Raw genomic sequence first — 21,613 nt, forward strand, 5'->3', positions numbered from 1 at the left:
AGAGCCACGGGCTTGCAGACCTCAGAGGCAACCCCCTTCCCACCAGAACGATTACTAGAACCCCCTTTCCAGAGGAGAAACCAACGGAACTGTGACTTATAAAGGTCATGTGGGCAGAAGCTCTGTTCTGCAGTTCATTTTGGCTCTAAGCATTTACATTCTAAAGAGAAAGACCCGGGGCGCCTGGGTGGCTCAGTGGGTTAAAGCCTCTGCCTTCAGCTCAGGTCATGGTCCCAGGGTCCTGGGATCGAGCCCCACATAGGGCTCTCTGCTCAGCGGGGAGCCTGCTTCCTCCCCTCTCTCTCTCTGCCTGCCTCTCTGCCTACTTGTGATCTCTGTCTGTCAAATAAATAAGTAAAATCTTTAAAAAAAATAAAAATAAAAAATAAAGAGAAAGACCCCCAAAATCAGTCAATGTGTATTTCTAACACTACTGTGCCTAGCACCGGGAAAGTAAGGAACCTAACGGGAAAACGAACCACGTATTCAGGGCCCACTGCGTGCCACAAACTGTGGCACATCGGGTATTTTCTACTCACTTGACCCGATCTACAACCCGAGACGGTTATTGCAGTGCCCACTTTGCAAAGGAGGAAACAGGTTCAGGCAGAGCAAGCGACTCGCCCGCAGAGTGGGTACGTGGGTGTCGACCCTTGGTCTGGGCTGAAGTCCACGTTCTTTCTACCGTCCTGGCAGGCGAGGGGGACAGAAGCCTTTGGCAGAGGTAGACCTGCTGTGCTGGGCACGAAGGACCATCAGCCACTCCCAGATCCCCAGGCGGGGAGCTCTAGCCGGAAAACAGAGCTACCTTGGGCAGAGTATGACAAGAGGAAGAAGAGGGGGGGTCGGAGGGTCGGCCCCTGCCTGGAGCCAGCTGGCCTGGCTCATTCTCGCTTCGGGAGGCCCCGTGGAGGTCTTCGGGGAGGTGAGGTTCTGTTCTCCATTCTGCTTGTCCTGCATGTAAAACTGCCGCACGCTGGCCTGGGTTTCCACGGGAAGAGGCCTGTTGCCTTATATCCCTGCGTGCTTCCCGGTGCTCTGCAGAGGCGTGGAAGAGGCCAGCGCACTGCGCGGGAAGGAAAGTCAGAGCTCTCTCCCCTCCCCTTCCACCTGCCCGAGCACAGGGGCTGAGACTCCGTTAAAATGAGGCAGAGAGAACGTTCTGGGCTCCTGGGGGCCCCCAAGCTGGTTTTGGCGAGTCACGTGGTCTTAGAAGAAGAATGTTTGAACGGAGCCCCAAAGGCAAATCAGCTGTAGACAGAAGCCCTACATCAGTCCCCCCATGGCTCACCCACCAGCATGGTTGGGGAAGCGGGAGGGGGAGCAAGGCCGAGGGCCTCCGTGGCATGTCTGGTCTGGAAAAGGATTGGGGACACAGAGTCCCTGCAGCAAGAGAGAGCAGAGATGCCGCTGGAGGCCTGCCAATACCAGCAGGACCTACACGGCCATGAAGTTGGGGGTGGGGTCCCATGAGATCCAAAAGCAACAGCCTGGGCCCCTGGGTGGCTCAGTCAGGTAAGCGACAGACTCTTGATTTTGGCTCAGGTCACGAGCTGAGGGTCTTGATATCGAGTCCCTTGTCACCCCATGCACAGCGCCGAGTCTGCTTAAGATTCTCTCTCTCCCTCTCCCCTTCTCCCTGCCCCCCCCTCTAATAAATATGAAATAATAAAATAAATAAAATAAAATAAAATAAGCAGCATTCTGAAAAAGCAGAAGCATTTACCCAGGATGTAAGGACCCCAGCTTCTCCTGGGGCAGAGGGGCCTGGGTAGACGCACCAGGCCATTCAGCCCCTGCACAAATGCCACTGTCAGCCTTGAGATGTTACCTCGGTGGTCAAGGCAGCAGCCAGCTAACCCTCTGCCACCTGCCAGGGACTTTGAGGCTGGAAAAGCACCCGAGGCCACAGAGCAAGGGGTTCCTGGGACGGAATAACACCTGCACCCTCAAAATCAGCCCCACATTGGCTCCTCAGGCCCAGGCTCTGCAGGTGGAAATGTGTGTCTGGTCTCAGCAAAGCTCCCGATGCGAGGGGAGAGGACCACCCATGCAGAGGTTCTAGAATGCTCCATGGGAAGCCCTGAACCACCTTTTCCTTCCCAACTCCGGGCTGCTCTCTGGGCCATTGGGCCCTGCCCTGCCATCCCAGGAGCCACCAGGCCAGCCTCAATGTTTCCAAGGAGGGGACGGATATGGGCCACCGAGCGGTGCTACAGACGACTGTGGGAGTGTGAGAGGATCCGCCCCCCCAAAGGTCCTCTCAAAACTGACGGTGACAGGATCTCATGGGGAGGATGGGGCACCCATAGCCCTCAGACTTCCTCCAGGAGCCCCCCCCCCAACTTTTTGCTACCACACTTTGGACAGTGAGAATGAACTGTGCATTCCACAGCGGGTCCATCCTCACCCCCGGCACAGTGGACAACAGCAGCTCCCACTCGCTGAGTGGGCAGGCCACACAGCCTCTGTCTCCCCCACACCCTCGTGAGGTAGCAGACTTTGACCCATTTTGCCCATTTGTTCGATCACAGATTCTGTGACCTTCTGTATGGAGAACAACCAAAGGTACAGATTACGTTTCTCGTGTTTGGGAACCGGGATGTTCAGAGTGCCCTTGGGTAGATGCTGAGGCCCTCCCTGTGGAGGCCGCCCTGGCCAGGCCCCCTTTCAGGGTGCAGGCTTCACCCCCAGCTGCTGGGAAGCTGTAGGCTGGCAGCTCGCCTCCATCAGCCCTTTTGAGACACCGTCCTCGCCCAAGGTCATGGCCTTCTCTGGACAGCCGCAGCCCATCATCACCAACAGAAGGATGTGAAGACCCAACTCCTTGGTCCTCAATTTGGGGCCATTCAGGAGGGTCGTCCCACCTCAGAGCTCCCGTGGGGTGGGCTGAGGCCTTCACTGAGGCTGCACCGTGGCCCAGATTCTCACACTGCTCCATCCACCCCTTCCGGTAAGAGGTCTCCATCTTCAGTGAGCTCCCAACAGACTTCCCTCACAGGCCTTCCTCTCGGAGCCTGCACCCCAGGGAACCCTATCCGCAGGAGCTCTCTGGCCCCCTACCTTCTAGGTTCACGTGTCTTGGGCCCTGTGTCCTAACTTGGTCTTCTTAGGCCACAGTGGGCCAGAGTCTAGGGGGCCTTTCCCCACAGGCCCGCTCCTCTTTCTAGAAAAGATGGAGCTTCGGATCAGGAGAAGAGCAGACTTTAGCAGAGAAGCACCTGGTCGAGCCCACTTTCTGGCTTGTTGATTGTGTGGCCTGTCCTGGACCTCAAAGAGGTTTGGATCCCTCTTCTGGGAAAAGATGTTCCCAGGGCATCACTCCCTAAGATTGTGGGTCTCAGAAGGGTCTCAGAAAACTCACGAGCTTGGCAGGCATCTCCCATGGCATCCCTCTGGCCCCTGCCACTCCCTGGGAAATGCGCAGGGCCGAAGAAGCAGCAGCCGGGGGAGGTGCTAAGAACCTTCTGGGTATGCAGACACCCACAAGCTGGTGACCTGGGCCAGCCCCCGTGCAAGCGTGTCCCAGAAAAAGAAAAGGCAGGTGACATCTGTGGATATTTCCCGCCCCACACAGTATGACAGGAGGTGCTGAAAGATGCCTGTCTGACGACAAAACCCGTCTGGACGCCTGGAACCCCTCCAGCCTGGACAGAGTATCAAAGGGCCCGTAATCTCATCAGCGAGGCCCACACTGTCCATGGAAGCTAAGAACAAAAGCAGATGCTCAACACAACAGGCCCCCAGCTCTCCGCCCCAGGCCAAAGTTGATCGAAGATGCCAGGAAAAGGCAGGTGTTAGAAGTGACCGAGTGGTCTGGTCGGGCCCCTTGAAATGTTCTCTCCCGCTCAGCCAGCATCTTCCTTTTCCTGTCACTTGGCCTCCACCTCTCCCATTGGCTCCAGCGGGGCCTCCCATAAAAACAAATATTTCTCTAAGCCTCAGTTACTCATCTGTACAATAGGGCTCTAACCATACATCCCACAGCTGAGACTCAACATCTCGCACATATGAAAACCGCCTGTGCAATCATTCCTTCATTCACGAAACAGGTCAGGTTCCAGATCTCTGCCAGTGGCTGGGGAAGAAGAAATAAACGTGACAAGGACATCACCTGCACAGAGGTCCCTCAGCGAGAACAGTCTCTGAGAGCTAAGTGAGGCAGAGACCTGACCTCGAGGGCTATAGAAGACCCTAGAAGCAAGCAAGCGTGAGTCAGGGAAGGCAGTCAGTTCTTCCAAAAAGCTTGGTCAAGAAAGGAAGGTTGAGGGTGCCTGGGTGGCTCAGTGGGTTAAAGCCTCTGCCTTCGGCTCGGGTTGTGATCCCGGGGTCCTGGGATCGAGTCCCGCATCGGGCTCTCTGCTCGGCAGGGAGCCTGCTTCCCTCTCTCTCCCTCTACCTGTCTCTCTGCCTACTTGCGATCTCTGTCTTTCAAATAAATAAATAAAATCTTAAAAAAAAAAAAAAAAGAAAGGAAGGAAGGTTGAGGGGCGCCTTGGTGGCACAGTCGGTCAAGTTTCCAACTCTTGGTTTCGGCTCAGGTCGTGATCTCAGGGTCGTGAGATCAAGCCTCGCATAGGGTTCCTGGCTCAGTGTGAAGCCTGCTTAAGATTGTCTCTCCTTCTCCATCTTCCCCTTCCCATCCCATGTGCATACGCACGCACGCTCTCTCTAATAAGTAAAAATTTTTTATTTTTTTTTAAATAAAAAAGAAAAGAAACTCAAGACACGGTGTTGGCTAAAGGATGACGCAGATTCAACGAGACTGTTTTCTGAGAGAAAAGATATACTTGATGTGTTCGTACACTGATGGGAAGGAATCAGGGGATGAGGAAGATGGAACATACGAGAGAAGGGATCCCAGTGGTGCTTGACCCAGGTTGGATCCAGAGGGTCAGGCCTGAAGCTAGAAGAAGTCCCTTCCCCAATTCTTACACCCTATGGGTCCCACAACAAAGCAAGCGTACCTTTAGCAAAACCCTCATTTCCTAGCATTGGGATTATTTGCTCACTCTCCCACCCCCCACATCTGGGAGCTCCTGAGGTCCCCTTTGCATCAGTGCGACTCGAGTCCCTAGCACAGTGTCTGGAACTTCCCAGGTACTCTGCTAATTTGAATAAATAGCCCTACTTGCTTGTCCCTCCCTTAGCAGCAGCCATGGGAGGCAAGTTTCAGAAACACCATCAGACTCGCTGATAATCGTTTCCCTAAAATGCTGAGCTTTGCAGACTGGCCGGGAGGCTGGCTGCAGCCTCCTCCCAAGAGAGCGTCTTCTGGCTTTGAACCCTCAGTTATTCCAAACACAAACACACTCATACACAGAGCTCGCGCCAGGGGTGAAATGTCAGCGCCATCTTGGACTCAAATCAGTCAGCGCAACGCTTGGATGCACTAGCTAAGCCACCTCGCCCTGGGCCTGCCGTTGCCCATATGGAAGCGCAGGGGGTTCGTTTCCTGTCCTGAAGCAAATAAAACAAAACAAAACAAAAGGAAAAATCCCCTACTTGAGTTAAGCTTATCTTCTGAAGGTTGAGTCTGTATGAGCTTTGTGGCCAATCTCCTCCACAACACCACCAAAGACCTGGCTTCTAAAACACAAGGGATCAGGCCACCTTAGGGATTCAAGAAAGAAGCCGGCTAAGAATCCAGCTGACCTGCACCTTGTGCTGGGAAAACTTGGAGTAGGATTTTCCAAGACCTTGAAGGTCCCAGTGGCTTATGGAAAGAGCACTTTGCTGTCTGACAAGGGAGCCAACAAGAGGGACATCCAGTGTAATATAGCTTTGGGAACACCTTTTTTTTTTTTTTTTAAGGTTCATATATTTATTTTAGGAAGAGTGAGAGAGCAGGGGGAGAGGCAGAGGGAGAGGGAAAGACTCTCAAACAGACTCATGGGGCTCAATCTCATGACCCTGAGATCATGACCTGAGCTAAAACCAAGAGTCGGATGTTCAGCTGACTGAGCCACCCAGGCACCCCAAGGAACTGCTTTTTAAATTAAATTCGGAGGTGAAGTAATGGTATCATATCCCGTGCTTAATGCTGACTCCTTTGATCATGTCCCAGATCACGTTCCAGGTACAGAATCCTCGACAGGCCCCCAACTAGGTGCCAGGCCCTGTACTGGGCCCCACAAAAGCACACAGATAACAACAATGTCCTCCACCCCCCAGAATCTCTCAATCCACCCACAGCAGTGTAATCAGCAACCTTTCTAGGGCCTAATTTGGCAAGATGATTCAAAAGCCTTGACACAACGTACACCCCCTCATGGATACCCCATAATTCTGCATAGGCATTTATCCTAAGGAAATCATTAAAGGTGTTGACAAAGATGGAGCTAAAAAGATGTTCACAAAGTTTCCATTCCAAAATGGAGGAGTGGCTTGTATCAGACGAACTCTACTTGAGGTAAAAATTATAAGCTCTGTATAATTCTATTTTTTCCCTTAAAGATTTTGTTTATTTATTTGACAGACAGAGATCACAGTAGTCAGAGAGGCAGGCAGAGAGAAGGGGGAAGCAAGCTCCCCACTAAGCAGAGAGCCTGATGCGGGGCTCAATCCCAGGACCCTGAGATCATGACCTGAGCGGAAGGCAGGGGCTTTAACCCACCGAGCCACCAAGGTGCCCCTCTAGATAATTCTTTAAACAATTATTTGAGGACCCTCGAGAGCAACAAACTCCAGCGGAAACTGAAGAGATTTACCCCTTGCGAAAAGAGAATTGAACTTGTACATTTACATGGCTTTCCCCCACAGAGGACCAAATTTAGTTCAACATCTCGGGGTGGCCAGAACATAAGTCAAAAACTGAAGTTGTTTAGGCTTAGGGCTGCCAGAGGCCCTGGAAACTGAAGGAAAAAAATCAAATAAGGAACGAGCTACACAGAACAGAGAGCCCCAGACTCTGCGTACAAACTCCCCTGAAGTCCTTGGCTGACCCCTGAATTGTGCATGTGTAGGGAAGATTCCAGTGAGCTCAGCAGAAAACAACAGAGGGAAGGCTATAAAAACTGAGCAGAGATACCAGCTGCCACCCAAGAAGAAAGAGATGATTTACAGTTTGAACCTTTCCAAGTTTGGAGCTCAAATCTCTCCACCTAGGCCTTGCCTTTGCAACCACAGAAAGACCAAGCCTTGGGAGTAAAAACTATATCCCAGGTCTAAAGGATTGACATACACCCCCCCCCCGAATAAAGCATAAAAACCAAGCCTTCACAAACTTACAGTAGTTTAACTGCTTGCTAGAACAAAAATCAACATTCTCCAAGGAAACAGGCATCCCTACAACATATCATTCAAAGTCTCCAATCGACAAGGAAAAGTTACTGACACGGAAGCAAAGAAAGAGAGGGGCAGTTGTGATCCAAATCAAGAGAAAAGTGACAACACAAATAAACCCTAAGATGACCCAGATTTGGAAACAGAAGACAAGGACTTAAAAAGTAGCTATGATATATGAGTCCTAGCATATAAAATAAACTATGATCATAGTAAGTGAAGCGATGGAGAAATCTTATCAGGGAACTAGAAATGGAAATTCTAGAACTGAAAAGAAATTATTCGAAATGAGCTTAACAGAAGATTACAGATGTCAGAAGAGTCAATGAACTTGAGGACAGATCAAGAAAAATTGTCTAGATGGAAGAACTGAGGGGAAAAAAGCAGAACCTTGATGATACCATCAAGCAATCTAACAGGTGAGCAAATGGACCCTCAAGAGGAGAAGGAAAGAATAGGGAAGAAAAAATATTTGAAAAAATAATGAGGAGAATTTTCCTAACAAGATAAACACACAAGCAACAACAACAACAACAGTTTATAGATTCTCAAAGAAGCCCAAACAGAATTAAGAGAGTCTCACCTGATAACATCAGAGACAAAACTGGGACTATGGGACAAAAGACACATTCTAGAAGGGAAACAACAAACGAAAACAGCAGACCTTTCAACAGAAGCAATGGATGCCAAAAGACAATGGAATAGGGATGCCTGGGTGGTTCAGTGGGTTAAAGCCTCTGCCTTTAGCTCAGGTCATGATCCCAGAGTCCTGGGATTGAGCCCCACATCGGGCTCTCTGCTCAGCAGGGAACCTGCTTCCTCCTCTCTCTCCCTGCCTGCCTCTCTGCCTACTTGTGATCTCTGTCAAATAATAAATAAAACCTTTTTTTAAAAAGATAATGGAATAATCAATCTGTTTAAAGCACTGAAAGAAAAAAAATCAACCCGTAATTATGAACTCAATGAAAATATTATTCAAAAATTGGAGTACTGGAGACAACATGAAGAAATCATAACCTTTGTACATTGTTGATGGGAATGTAAAATGGTGTAGCCACTATAAAAAAACATTCTGCAGCTCCTCACAGAATTACAGAATTACCATATGACTCAGAAATACCGATCCTGAGTAAAAATCAAAATCAAAAGGATCGAAAACAGGTGTTCAAACAAAACTTGTACATGAAAGTTCATAGCATTATTTTTTAAAAAAATAATGAGAATTACTGTTGTTCCCAACAGCCAAAAGGTGGAAACAACCCAAATGTCCATCAACTAACTGATGAATGAATAAACAAAATGTGGTATATCCATATAATGAAATAGTACTCATTATTCAGATATATCCCACAATTTGGATGAAGCTTCAAAGCATTATGCTAAGTAAAAGAAGTCAGACACAAAAGGCCACATACTGCATGATTCTGTTTATATAAATATCCAGAATAGGCAAATCAATAGAGACAGAAAGCAGATCTGTGGTTGCCAAGGGCTAAAGGAAGGAGAGAATGAAGAATGACTGCTTAATGGGTATAGGGTTTCCCTTTGTGGGGGGCGGATAAAAAGTTCTGGAATGAGACAGTGGTGATGTTTTTGCAAAACTTTGTGAATGGACTTAATGCCACCAAATTGTTTATTTCACAATGGTTAAAATGGTAAATTTTGGGTTATGTGCATTTTACCACAAATCAATTAATTGATTGATTCTTAAAAATCTATCAAGGCAAAATAGATAATAAAAATTATTTTTAAGTAGAGACAACACACAACAAGCAGACCTGCACTAGAAGACGTGAATCAGATGGAGGCTCAGAGCTCTAGGAGCAAGAAAAGTCGCGGGAAATGATCTTTTTCTTCCTTTTAAAAAAGATCATCTCTTTGGGGCACCTAGGTGGCTCAGTGGGTTACGTCTCTGCCTTTGGCTCAGGTCATGATCTCAGGGTCCTAGGATTGAGCCCCACATTGGGCTCCCTGCTTAGTGAGGAGCCTGCTCCCCCCCCCTTTGCCTGCCTCTCTGCCTACTTGTGATCTCTCTCTCTCTGTGTTAAATAAATAAAATCTTCTTAAAAATAAAAAAAATTAAAAAGATAATCTCTTTAATGCAAAAATTATAATATTGAATTGGGAAGTTTTCCACACAGTTTCAAAATAGCACAAAGGATGGTGGGGTGGATAAAATGGAAGAATGCTGTTTTTAAAACTACTAAGAAATGATGCCGAGAACAATAAAGAAAAATTCAAAAAAGTAAAGTCACAATTTCTGCTTCTAGCCATGATAGACTAACTTCTACTGAATTGCTTTCCCACCAGAAACAACTAGAAGATTGGACAAAATGTATGGAACAAATGTTCATAGGCACTGGACAGGAGGCAATTCAGTACACACAAGGCAATTCCTAGAGGAATCTCCCAGACCAAAGTTTATGGAAGGAAGATTAAGTAGAACACGACAATTTCTCTGAGTTGTAGAGACAGAAATCTGAGTTCAGGGAGGGTGAGGCAAATTTGATGGACAAAACACCAGAGAGACGAGGATTATATAGAAAATTATCCATTTGGTCTAAACTTAATGATCTGTACACTTCTGGGTATGTAAATTATATGTATGTAATAAGCCATACATCAAATACAACTCAGTACATTTGATTTTTTAAATGCACAAATAATTATTAAATTAAGAAATGGAGCACATATGGGTGGCTCAGTCGGTTAAGCATCCGACTTTTGATTAAGACTGAAGTTGTCATCTCAGGGTCATGAGATCAGGCTCTGTGTTGGGCTCAGCAGGGAATCTGCTGGATAGTCTCTCTCTCCCTCTGCCCCTCCCCTCCACTTGGGCACACACACTCTCTTTCTCTCTAAAAAAAACAAAAAATGAAAGACCTTCCCCACAAAGAAATTACAGGTCCACATGTTTTCACTGTAAATTCTATTAAGCATTTAAGGAAAATGTTTAATGCCAACTTTACCAAAAAACACTTTTAGAAAATAGAGGAGGAGGGAAATTTTCCTATTTCTTTTTATGAGAACAGCATAACCCTCACCACCAAAAACTGTCAGACATTACAAGGAGAGAAAATTACAGATAAATATCAAATACAGAAACAGAAAAATGCATAATACATCCAAATACAGTTGATCCCAGTAACAATAACGTTATTCCCAAGAACAAAGGGTTGGTTTCATATCCCCAATCAATGTAATTTGTCATATTAACAAAATAAAGGATTAAAAAAATAATCACCTCAGTATAGAAGCAGAAAAAACATTTGACAAGATTTGGCACCATTCCTAACAAGTAATCTCAACAAACTCAGACTAAAAATGTGACTATCCTCATCTGATACACGGCTTATATGAAAAAATCCACTACTAACAACATACTTCAGAGTGAAATGGGGAACTTTCCGCCCACCCTTTCATGATCAGAAATGAGGCGACTATATCTGTTCTCACCACTTCTGTTAAACATCTTACCAGAACTTCTAGCCAGTCCAATAAAGCAAGAAAAATAAAATAAAATGCCTTAATGGTTGAAAGAAGAAGCAAACACGTCTTTATTCACAGAGGACATAACAGCTTATATGGAAAATCCAAAGAAATCAATAAATAAGCTACTAGAACTAATAAATGAATTTAGCACAGTTTTTACATACAAAGTCAATATTAAAAATCAAATATATTTCTATATGTTAGCCGAAAAATAATTATGGAATGAAAATTTAAAAGGCAATCCCATTTTTAATTTTTTTAAAAGATTTTATTTATGTATTTGACAGACAGAGATCACAAGTAGGCAGAGAGGTAAGGCAAAGAGAGAGGAGGAAGCAGGCTCCCTGCTGAGCAGAGAGCTATGTGGATCTCCATCCCAGAACCCTGGGATCATGACCTGAGCTGAAGGCAGAGGCTTTAACCCACTGAGCCACCCAGGCGCCCAGGCAATTCCATTTTTTAAAAAGCACCCAAACCACAAAATACTTAGAAATAAATTTAATAAGAGAAGCAATACCTCTACTCTATAAGGAGAAAATTAAATACCTAAATACATAGTTATACCATGTTCATGAATCAGAAGGCTCATTCTTAGGATAATGAGTCTGTAAATTATTAGTAAGATAATTTATCTACATTTTTTTTCTCCTTTCTAGACCAAATTGATTTATAAATTCATCACAATCCTATTCCCCATCACGATAAACTTTTTTTTTTTTTTGCAAACATTGTTAAGTTGTGCAAAGTTTTTATGGAGATGTAAAGGAACTAGAGTGGTCAAAGCAGTCTTAAAAAAAAAAGAGTTGCATTTCATTTCATTCCCAGTAGCACAACTAAAACTGAAAAGACTAACACACCAAATATTGGCAAGAATGGATCAGACTTTGCTTGTGGGACTGCAAAAACATTAAAGCCTCTTTGGAAAACAACTTGGCTATTTCTTATCAAGTTAAACAACCCAATTAAAAATGAGCAAAAGTCTCGAATAGACACTTTATGAAACAAGACATAAGAATAACGGGTAAGTATGTCAGACAGACATACAAAAAGATGCTCCTTAGTCAACAGAGAAGCACACACCAAACTCACAATGGGAGAGTATTTCACACCCACTCACCTGGCTGAAATGAAAAAGACTTAACAACACCAAATGCTAGTAAAGCCATTTTCGGAAACAGTTTGGCTCTTTCCTATAAAGCTAAACACACATGGGGCGCCTGCATGGCTCACTGGGTTAAGCCTCTCCTTCAGCTCAGGTCATGATCTCAGGGTCCTGGGATCGACCCCCGCATCGGGCTCTCTGCTCGGTGGGGATCCTGCTTCCCCCCACCCCACCCCTGCCTGCCTTTCTGCCTACCTATGATCTCTCTCTCTCTGTCTAATAAATAAACAAAATCTTTTAAAAAATAATAAAAATAAAAATAAAAATAAACACACAGCCTGACCTAGTAATTCAACCTGTGGATTAACCCAACGAAAATAAAAACTTATGTCCGCAGAAAGACATTTCAAGAATGTTCACAGAAGTTTTATTCTTAAAGTCAAAAACTAGAAATGGCCCAAAGATCTAGCCACAGGACAACCCATAATAAAATTGTGACTACTTACACAATGGAATGACACCCAGTCATAAAAATGAATACATTATCGATACATATATAACAATATGAATAGATCTCAAAAACATTTTATTAATTGCATCAAGCCATGTGCAAGAGTAAATATTATGTGGTTCCATTTATATAAAGTTCAAGAATAGATAAAACTGATCTATGATGATAGAAATCAGGACACTGACGGCCAAGGGGTGAGACTATTCCAGAAGGTGATAGAAATGCGTACATGTATCAGAACTCATCAAAGTTTACACTTGAGATAGGAGCATTTCAGAGTATGTAAATTTTATGTCAGAGGGACAAAAAGGATGTCTGGATTCATGTCACCAATAATTTATAAAACCTGGGAGCGACTTAGATATCTTCCAGTAGGGGTTGTTTTTTTTTTTTTAAAGATTTTATTTATTTATTTGACAGAGAGAGATCACAAGTCGATGGAGAGGCAGGCAGAGAGAGAGAGAGAGAGAGAGAACCAGGCTCCCTGCCGAGCAGAGAGCCCGATGTGGGACTCGATCCCAGGACCTTGAGATCATGACCTGAGCCGAAGGCAGCGGCTTAACCCACTGAGCCACCCAGGCGCCCCCAGTAGGGGGTTTCATTAATAAAGTGTATACCCAAATTTTGCAGGCGCTAAAAATAATGCTACAGAAAGCTATCTATTGACATAGAGAAATATGCATGGTAACTTATATGAATAAGAAAGCTATCAGAATAGTATAACCTGGGGCGCCTGGTGGCTCAGTGGGTTAAAGCCTCTGCCTTCCACTCAGGTCATGATCCCAGGGTCCTGGGATCGAGCCCCGCATCGAGCTCTCTGCTCAGCGGGGAGCCTGTTTCCCTTCCCCTCTCTCTGCCTGCCTCTCTGCCTACTTGTGATCTCTGTCTGTCAAACAAATAAATAAAATCTTAAAAAAAAAAAAAAGAATAGTATAACCAGTATGAGAGCACAGAATAGAAAGGTCTGGAAGCTTTCCACCAAAGTGAGGCTCAGGGTTACCTTGAGAGGCGTGATTCTGGGTGTGGTCACCTTTTCTACACTGAACGCGGACTTAACTTTTGCAATAAGAGTAAAACGTTTCTAAAGAGATCCCTATTGTTCTAGACACTTAGACAGGATTCCTTCCCTTATTCATGGTTACTGTGATCTATAAAGTCATGAGGTCCTGAATTAGCAAATAGTGAACCATGTTCCTGGGGAGGATATACAGTGGGGCTCCTGCCAGCTTCTGGTCACAACATTTTTGTCAACTTGTTTTACGTATGAGGGGAGGAGTTCATCGCTATCCACACCTCCACTGAGGGGACAACCAGCAGGTCTGTGTGTGGGGACAGGGTGGGGGGATCCTCCTGGGCTCCGTCCCACAGCCTTCTTCCCTTGGAGGATCTGAATCTGCACCTTTTGTCATAACAAACCATGAGCGTGAACACAATAGCTTTTTGGCTGTCTGAGCTTTTCCAGCAAAATATCAGAACTAAGGGCGGTCCTGGGCTCTCCAGTCCGCCCATCAAGACATCACTGTCTTGAATCCCCCTTTTTGAATCACTCGCTCAGTGAATTCCATCAAACATGTGCCCTTTACCTATTGACGTGAGGTTTACAACTCAGACATCTGGAGACTTACACTCCATTTACTGGATTGTTCCTTCAATAACGAGAACATGAAGAGAGATGAAAAACCGTCCAAACTTCAACACTCAGTGGTTTCCAGAGGAGGGAAGTATGAGGCCCTATTCGGGCCAGGCTCAGTTACCCTCAGAAGAAACAGTCTGCAGGGCAGCGAGTGGGCAGTTTGCAGGGGTAGGGGTGGGCAGCCATGAAAACACGGGGTTATCCACAGCCTAGGCAAGGATGGGGTCAGGTCGGCGGGGGGGGGGGGGGGGGGGGGGGGGGGGGGGGGGGGGGTACCTGGCGGCTCTGGGAGCTGAGAAAAGGGCCCCGAAGCCTTCCCAGTGCTGAGCAAAGGCCTCCCAGGACCAGGCGCCTTCTACGTCAGGAAAGACGGCACCGCTGGACCTGTTTGCTTTCCAGACCCTTCCTTCAGCTCCACTCTGGGCCACAGACCCAGGGAAGCATCCTCATTACTAGCACTGTTCTGTAATTATCCTGTTATCTATAACCCAAAGAATCTCAGGCAGCGTTCAATCAAAGCGTATACCCAACATATTACAACTTATTATCTGGGAGCGAAATGGGCTGCGAATCTGTTGGGTGGTGGGGCAGGACCTGCTTCCCCGCGCGCCGTGGGCGCAGCTGGGATTTGCTGTGGGCCCCCTCTGGCCCCCTCGGGCTCCAGAGGCAGGTTGGAACCGGGTCCGGGGGCTCAGAAGGAAGGCCCCAGCTCTAGGCCGTGTCCTCCCCATCCTCGCCCTAGGCTCCAGCCAGGCAGAAGGGCAGGACAATCAGTCCGCTGCCCGCCAGATCCGGGTGCCTCGTTCCACCGCAGAGGCCGCTCCCAGACTGATGAAGAGAGACCCAGGAGCCCGCTCTGCCTGCCCCCATTCCCGGGTGAGAGCGGAAGAAAGAGGCTGTAAACTCAATCCCCTCCCCAGGCCAGGATTCACGATTGTCCTCCACCCAATCTGTGCCCCTAGGGTCCCCAGCTGGGCGCCCATGGCAAGGTGGCAGCAACACACACAGAGACTCTGCGGCCCCGCCCAGCCGGTGCCCCGCCCCCTGCACCTTGGCCCCCCGCCGCCCTCGGCCTAGGGATGCCCGGCCGCCCACACAGCGGCAGACTCACCCTCCTCACAGTTGCTCCCAGTGAAGCCAGGACAGCATCTCCACTCCAGCGCCGTCACGGTGCGGTAGGACACTCTGTATGTGGGTCTGATCAGAGTCCTGTAACTAACACAAAGGCGGCATCAGGAGAGTGTGAGCGCCCGTCCACCTGCCTCCCCGATCCCACATCTGCAGAGTGCACCCAGCCCCGGGCTCTGGGAGCTGCCCAGTAGTAGAACCTGTCATCCTGTCTCTGCGCCCACAGACTGTGTAGCCCTGGGCAAGTGACCCCTCTTCTGTGTCTCCAAGTCTCCAGCCATGGCCACCAAAGGCGCGGTGCAGGGGGAGAATGTCTGTCATGGACTGACTTGTGTCCCCAGAATCCATAGGGTGAAGCCCTGCCCCCACCCCCACCATGTGACCGTATTTGCATATAGGGTCTTTAGGAGGTAATTATGGTTTAACGAGGTCATAACAGTGGGGCCCCCGCCCATCAGAGCCAGTGGCCTTGTAAGGACAGGAGGACACAGAAAGAGATCTCTTGAGTTCATGCACACACAGAGGAGAGGCTGGGTGGGAACCCAGTGAGAAGGTGGCCGTCTGAGAAAACAGTTTCTGTTGTTGAAACCCCTAGTCTGTGATATTTCGCTATGGCAGCCTGAGCGAAGACATTGACCAAGACCATGAAGAAGGAAAGCAAAACTATCATTAGGACGCATGGAACTTCCAACCACCCAAAAGTTCCTGAACTCCAACACTTTGTCCCAATCACTTTCTTTGGCTGATTCATCCAGTGAACACTGATTGAGCACCAGCTACATGCAATACTGTGGTCACAGACAGAGAGAACCGAGTCCCATCCTGGAAAAAAATCACAGCATCATGGATGAGAGAGACACACACCAATGAAAAACTCGCAGCCCCTTCCGGGGAATCTTTCCCCCTGAAAACTGCAGTGGATTCCAGGGACAAATTTCACACTCCTGCAGTTTTGACATTTTTCTTGCCAAAAAGCTTAATACTATTTTACGAAACTCTGAGGCATAAGATATGTGACCACAATGCCATGAGCTTTATCACCTCACACCTGCCAGAATGGCAACATGGCCATCAACAACACAAGAAACAACAGGTGTGGGCGGCGATGCGGACAAAGGGGAACCCTCACGCAGCATTGGTGGGGCTGCCAACCAGTGCAGCCGTTACGGGGAAGTGATGCGGCACTTCCTCAAAAAATTAAAAATAGAACTTCCATTTGATCTAGCAACTCCACTTTCAAGGAATGAGCGGAGGAAAACAAAAACACTAATTCGAAAACAGATCTGCACCCCCCATGGTCATCATAGTCTTATTTACAAGAGGCAACCCATAGAAACCCAAAGAAACAACCTCAGTGTCGATCGACAGAGGAACAGATAAGAAAACGTGATGTAGATACACATGGTGGAATATTACAGAGCAATGAAAAAGGAGGAAATCCTGCCATTTGCAACAGCAATGGCTGAACCGTGAGGGCATTACACTAAGTGAAATAAGTCAAACAGAGAAAGATAAATACTGGATAATCTCACTTATATGTGGCATCTAAAGGAAAAACAACCCAGGTCATAGATACAGACAGACTGATGGTTGCCAGAGTTTGTGGGGTAGAGGTGGAAGAAATGGGTGAAGGGGGGGGGATCAAAAGGCAGAAACTTCCAGATACAAAATAAAATGTAAAGCTCCTGGGATGTAATGTGCAGCCTAGTGACTATAGTTAAGGCCGAGTAGCAGAAGGCGCCTGGGTGGCTCAGTGGGTTAAACCTCTGCCTTCAGCTCAAATCATGATCTCAGGGTCCTGGGATCGAGCCCTGCATCAGGCTCTTTGCTCAGCAGGGAAGCCTGCAGGCTTCCCCCCAACCCCCCCCCCACCCTGCCTGCTTCTCTGCCTACTTGTGATCTTTCTCTTTCAAATAAATAAATAAAATCTTAAAAAAAAAAAAAAAAGACTGAGTGGCATATATGAAAATGGCTAAGAGAGTAGAACTTCCAGTGCTCATCCCAGGAAGAACAATTTTTATAACGGTGCGTGGTGACAGATGTTAACTATACGTATTGTGGTGATCGTTTTGCAATACATATAAATAACAAATCAAATACTGTACACCTGAAACTAACAGAACACAGAATGCCACACACACACACACACACACACACACACCTATGACCCAACCTCACAAGGGGGACACACTTGGCTTTATTATTCGATTGGCATGTATCATCATAACTTCTCTGCTCGATCACGTTTGCAAGGCTTCCTCCTCCGAGCAAAGCTACACGACTTCACAGAATCCAAGTCTGCTGACGCCAAGCAACTTAATCGATGAATGGGAAAATCATGAATTAATTGGTAGCAGCAGGCGTGACATTTCAAGACGCCCCGTTGACAAGAAAACACACGAGTTGCGTCTTGAATTTCAGAAATAGTACACTCCATCTGAACAATCCTGTTCCACTGATTTCTCTTAAAAAGAAAAAAAAAGTCCTCTCGTTCATGTTTCATGAACAGTCTGGCAAACCAGCTTTCCTCCTGGAGATCTAAGGGGGGTTGGGGGGCGGTTGGGGAGGCTGTGTGCAACCAGGGGCAGGAAACTTCAAGTGAGAAGCCAGGAGTCTACATGGAGAGACGTCCGCAGTGGGACCAGGATGGCACCCCCAGATCTTAAGACTCTGGCTGCCCCCCCGGAAGCTCTGTGCAGGCCAGAGGGCCAGGGCTGGCTGTGTCATCAACACCAGTTCCCACTGGCAAGTGGCCTGGTGGGCCATTGTGGGCTAATGAGCCTGGGTCCCAGGAGCATAAACAGGTGATAATAAGCACACACGCCCACCATCACATACACACACCCTTCCGCATGCACACACGGGCTTCCACGCTTTCCTGTTCACACATGCACACACGCTCACATGCTTGCACACACTCAACACTCGGGCACTCGTTCACACCCTCACACCGCCTTCCTGCGGCAGATCTCCCAGCTAGGAGAAGAAGGAGCTTTAATTTAGAGAAAAGATCCCAGTTTTCTCATTGATTCCTGGACTAAGATGTTGCTCCGGCTTAGAGGGAGCAGAAAAGCTATGGCAGCCCCACGCGGGGCAGATGTGCAGGGCAGGGAAGGGGTCAAGTTACTCGCCATTCGCATCCTGCCCAGTGCTAGTGCTGCGGCCGCCACCGACAGGTGTCTCCTATGGATGGGCCCCTGGACTGTGGGGTTCGGGCTCTGCCCCTAACTCACGATATGGACTTGCAGCATTACTTATGAGGACACCGCAGAGACCAGGATGCAGGGCCTGAGTATCGCTGGGAGGATGCGTGTGCAAGGCGTGCACTGCAGGAAGCATGTGCAGATGCTGGGTTTGCAAAATGCAGATCGGACCTCATTCCTCCCTGCCCATGTCCTTCCGCTGACCCCGCCCCCAGCCACAGGCGGCTCCTCCCCCTCCAGCCTGTGAACCAGGCAAATGCACCAGGAGTCCCTCCGTGCCCAGCTTGAATGATGATGATGATGATGGAAATAAAAATAGATATCCTAAGAGCTTTGAGTAGTCACCACGCACCAGACATTCACTGTTCTGAGCATTGGCCATGTGCTGACTCAACAATCCTAACAGGGGGATATTATTACTGATCCGAATTTACAGATGAGAAAACCGAGGCACAGGGAAGTTAATTTAAACAACTTTCTCAAGGTCACACTGTCAGAAGGTCATGGGACTAGGATCCAAACGCCGGCAGAACTGGCAGGAACTACCAACACTCATTCGTGTTTGCTAAGCACAATGAAATAGCTTCCCTCCCTACATCTGCACAAGATCGTGAGCTCAGGCTCTGAAACTGAGAGAAAGCTCGTCCCCCAGAGAAGGTCCCTTTCTGCCCCTCATTCTGAAGTTCCATGGGCTGACCTGCCCCACTCTGGGACCAGAAAGAACCCCATGACCTGTGACGTCCAGGACCAGGGTCCACCAGTAGATGGCGCTGCTTCACCAGCCCTGAGGGCCAGGCCTCAGCCTGGCAAACCCCTCAGATCTCTCCTGAGTGCCCTGGGCAGCAGGCAGTATTCACAGCCTGGCCCAGGGTAGGTTTCCCCCTTCTACATTTCATAAAGAACTCCCAGCCGATCCACTGGGGTCCAGTCTACAAACCCAGTGATCTTTCTAAAATGCAGATCCAAATTTTGTGACTGTCCTTCCTCAAAACCTCCCATGGCTCCCATAGACTAAGGATTAAGGATTAAGCTCTTTAAGTCAGTAAAGAAGACCCTGCCTATCTTTCTATGTTCCCTTCCTCAAAACACCCCCAGCCAAGGTTCCTACCACCACAGCCCAACCTTCTCTTCCTGCCCCTGGGCCTTTGCACAGGCAGGTTCCTCTGCCTACCTGCCCTTCCTCCTTCACTCTGCCTGAGAAAAATTCCCAAGAGCCTTCAGGGTGTGGCTCACCTGTCCCGTCCTCCTCGGTGAAGCACTCCCACTCCTGGCCAGCATCACTGGCTCCCTCCTGAGCCCTCCTGCAGCACCTTGGACAGAGCTTGGTTTGAACCCATCACTGATCCGTGCCCTCAGCACTGAGAGCCTGTTGGGTCCCCGACAATGGGAACACAAGCATGAAGAAGGTGGGAACAGCTCTGCTCTGCCACAGAATGACACACGTGAACAGATGACCACAGGCCACGGTTAAGTGCTATGAAGGGAAGCACGGAATTCATGCCTCACATGACAATAGCGTTGTTTTCTTTTTTACTAAAATATAATTTACATGCAGCAAAATAGATAAATCTAATGTTTAGCTTAAGAAACTTTTACCTATGTGTCCACCAATGTTTCCAGCTCAAAAGTCCCCCGTCCCCCCTCCAAGATGTCTACCCCCACCCCCTGGTGTATCCATCCTGATTTTTCTCCCCTGGAGATTATTTTTGTTTGTTTTAGAATCTCATACACATGGGACCTCACAGCATGAGCTGGCATGTGCCCGTCTTCTTTTACTCAGCCTTAGCCCCTGGGGTTCATCCGTGTTAAGGGCATAAATAATATTCCAGTATAGAAAGGGGCCACAATCGGTCCATTCTCTTGTTGATGACCATTTGGGTGGCTTCTAGTCTCGAACTAGGATGGAGAAAGATGTGATGGGCTTTCCTGTACAAGTCTTTGTGAACATGTTTTCACTGCTCCGGAGTATATTCCCAGGAGCAGCGTGGCTGGCCCACAGGACGGATATGGGCTTCGTTTTAGGAGATGCTGCAAACAGGTGCCCCAGACCTGTTTGGACAAAGCGGTTCACATGCCTTGCAGCAGCGTCTGGGGTCCCACTGCTCCCTAACCTTGATCTTGGACTGCCCAAACTCAAGAGCGTTGTCCTGAATGCATGTTTATTGCTTAAGCCACTAGTCTGGGGCTTAAGAGAGATTTGCGGTGACCGAGAGAGATTTTTATCAAGTACGTAACACAATTTCTGGGTAGGAAGGCGACAAATGTTGGCTACTGTCATGGTGCTTTATGTGTCCACCAGACTGGGCTGACAGGTGCCCCGTAATTGGTAAAGACAGCGTGAGGGTTTCCAGAAGAGAGCAACACTGACTTGGTGGGCTGAGTCCAGAAAATCTGCCCTCTGGCGCGCCCGGGTGGCTCAGTCAGTTAGGTGTCTGCGTTCGGCTTAGGTCATGATCCTGGGGTCCTAGGTTCATGCCCCGAGTCAGGCTCCCTCCTCAGTGAGGAGTTTTCTTCTCTCTCTTCCTATGCCCCCTCTGCTTGTGCTCATTCGCTTGCTCTCTCGCTCTTGCTGTCTCTCAAATAAATAAATATATATTTTTTAAAAATCTGCCCTCACCAAGGTAGGTGGGCATCACCCAATCCATTGAGAGCCTGAAGAGAACCAAGGAAGGGTGCCTTTCCTCTCTTCTGGAGCGGAGACATCCATCTTCTCCTGCCCTTGGACGTCAGCACTTGTGGCTCTTGGGTCTTGGGACTTGAACTAGGAATTACACCATCAGCTCCCTGGGCCTCCAGCTTCCAGACGGTACATTATGGGACGCTCAGCTTCTGTAACTGTGAGCCAGTTCCTATAATAAACCTCATTCTGCGTGTGTATCTCCATATAGCCTGTTGGTTCTGCTCCTCCGGAGAACCCTAATAGAGCCACTGTATTTATAATCACGGTCAATTACAATCACGGTAACGAAGCTATTGCGTATCAAAGGCCCTTCCAGATCACAAGTTCATCTTCCTCGCCTACCACAGCCACGTCAATCAATAGCTAGGAAGGGAAATGTCAATCAAGGTCACCACGAGCTACCACTACACACCTGTTGGGATGGTTACGATCCAGAAGACCGGAGATAACGTGGATTCACGTGGATGTAAGGAAGAGGGAGCTGTAGCGTCCACATGAAACGGAGAACAAACACCACACTGTGGCCCACCAAGCCCTGGGTGCTCTGGCCTGGCTTCCACCAGCCTCCCTCTTGGTTCTT

At 47.9% G+C, this 21,613-nt stretch overlaps 1 protein-coding gene across 2 annotated transcripts in view; it reads right to left on the bottom strand.

The window, feature by feature from the left end:
• Window positions 1–21,613, bottom strand: part of COL26A1 (collagen type XXVI alpha 1 chain) — a 121,422-nt gene that overhangs the window by 53,127 nt on the left and 46,682 nt on the right. Inside the window, exon 3 of one of the 2 annotated variants that reach the window (XM_045075022.1) lies at window positions 15,134–15,231. In XM_045075022.1, coding sequence (XP_044930957.1) covers window positions 15,134–15,231 — 98 coding nt within the window. Of the gene's footprint in view, window positions 1–15,133; window positions 15,238–21,613 lie in introns of both variants that reach the window. The other variant, XM_045075021.1, reaches the window with a different exon arrangement.

This window comes from Mustela putorius, unplaced genomic scaffold (genome assembly GCF_011764305.1).
Source record: "Mustela putorius furo isolate JIRA1106 unplaced genomic scaffold, ASM1176430v1.1 tig00000139_pilon_pilon_pilon, whole genome shotgun sequence".
In the NCBI taxonomy this organism is placed as follows: domain Eukaryota; kingdom Metazoa; phylum Chordata; class Mammalia; order Carnivora; family Mustelidae; genus Mustela; species Mustela putorius.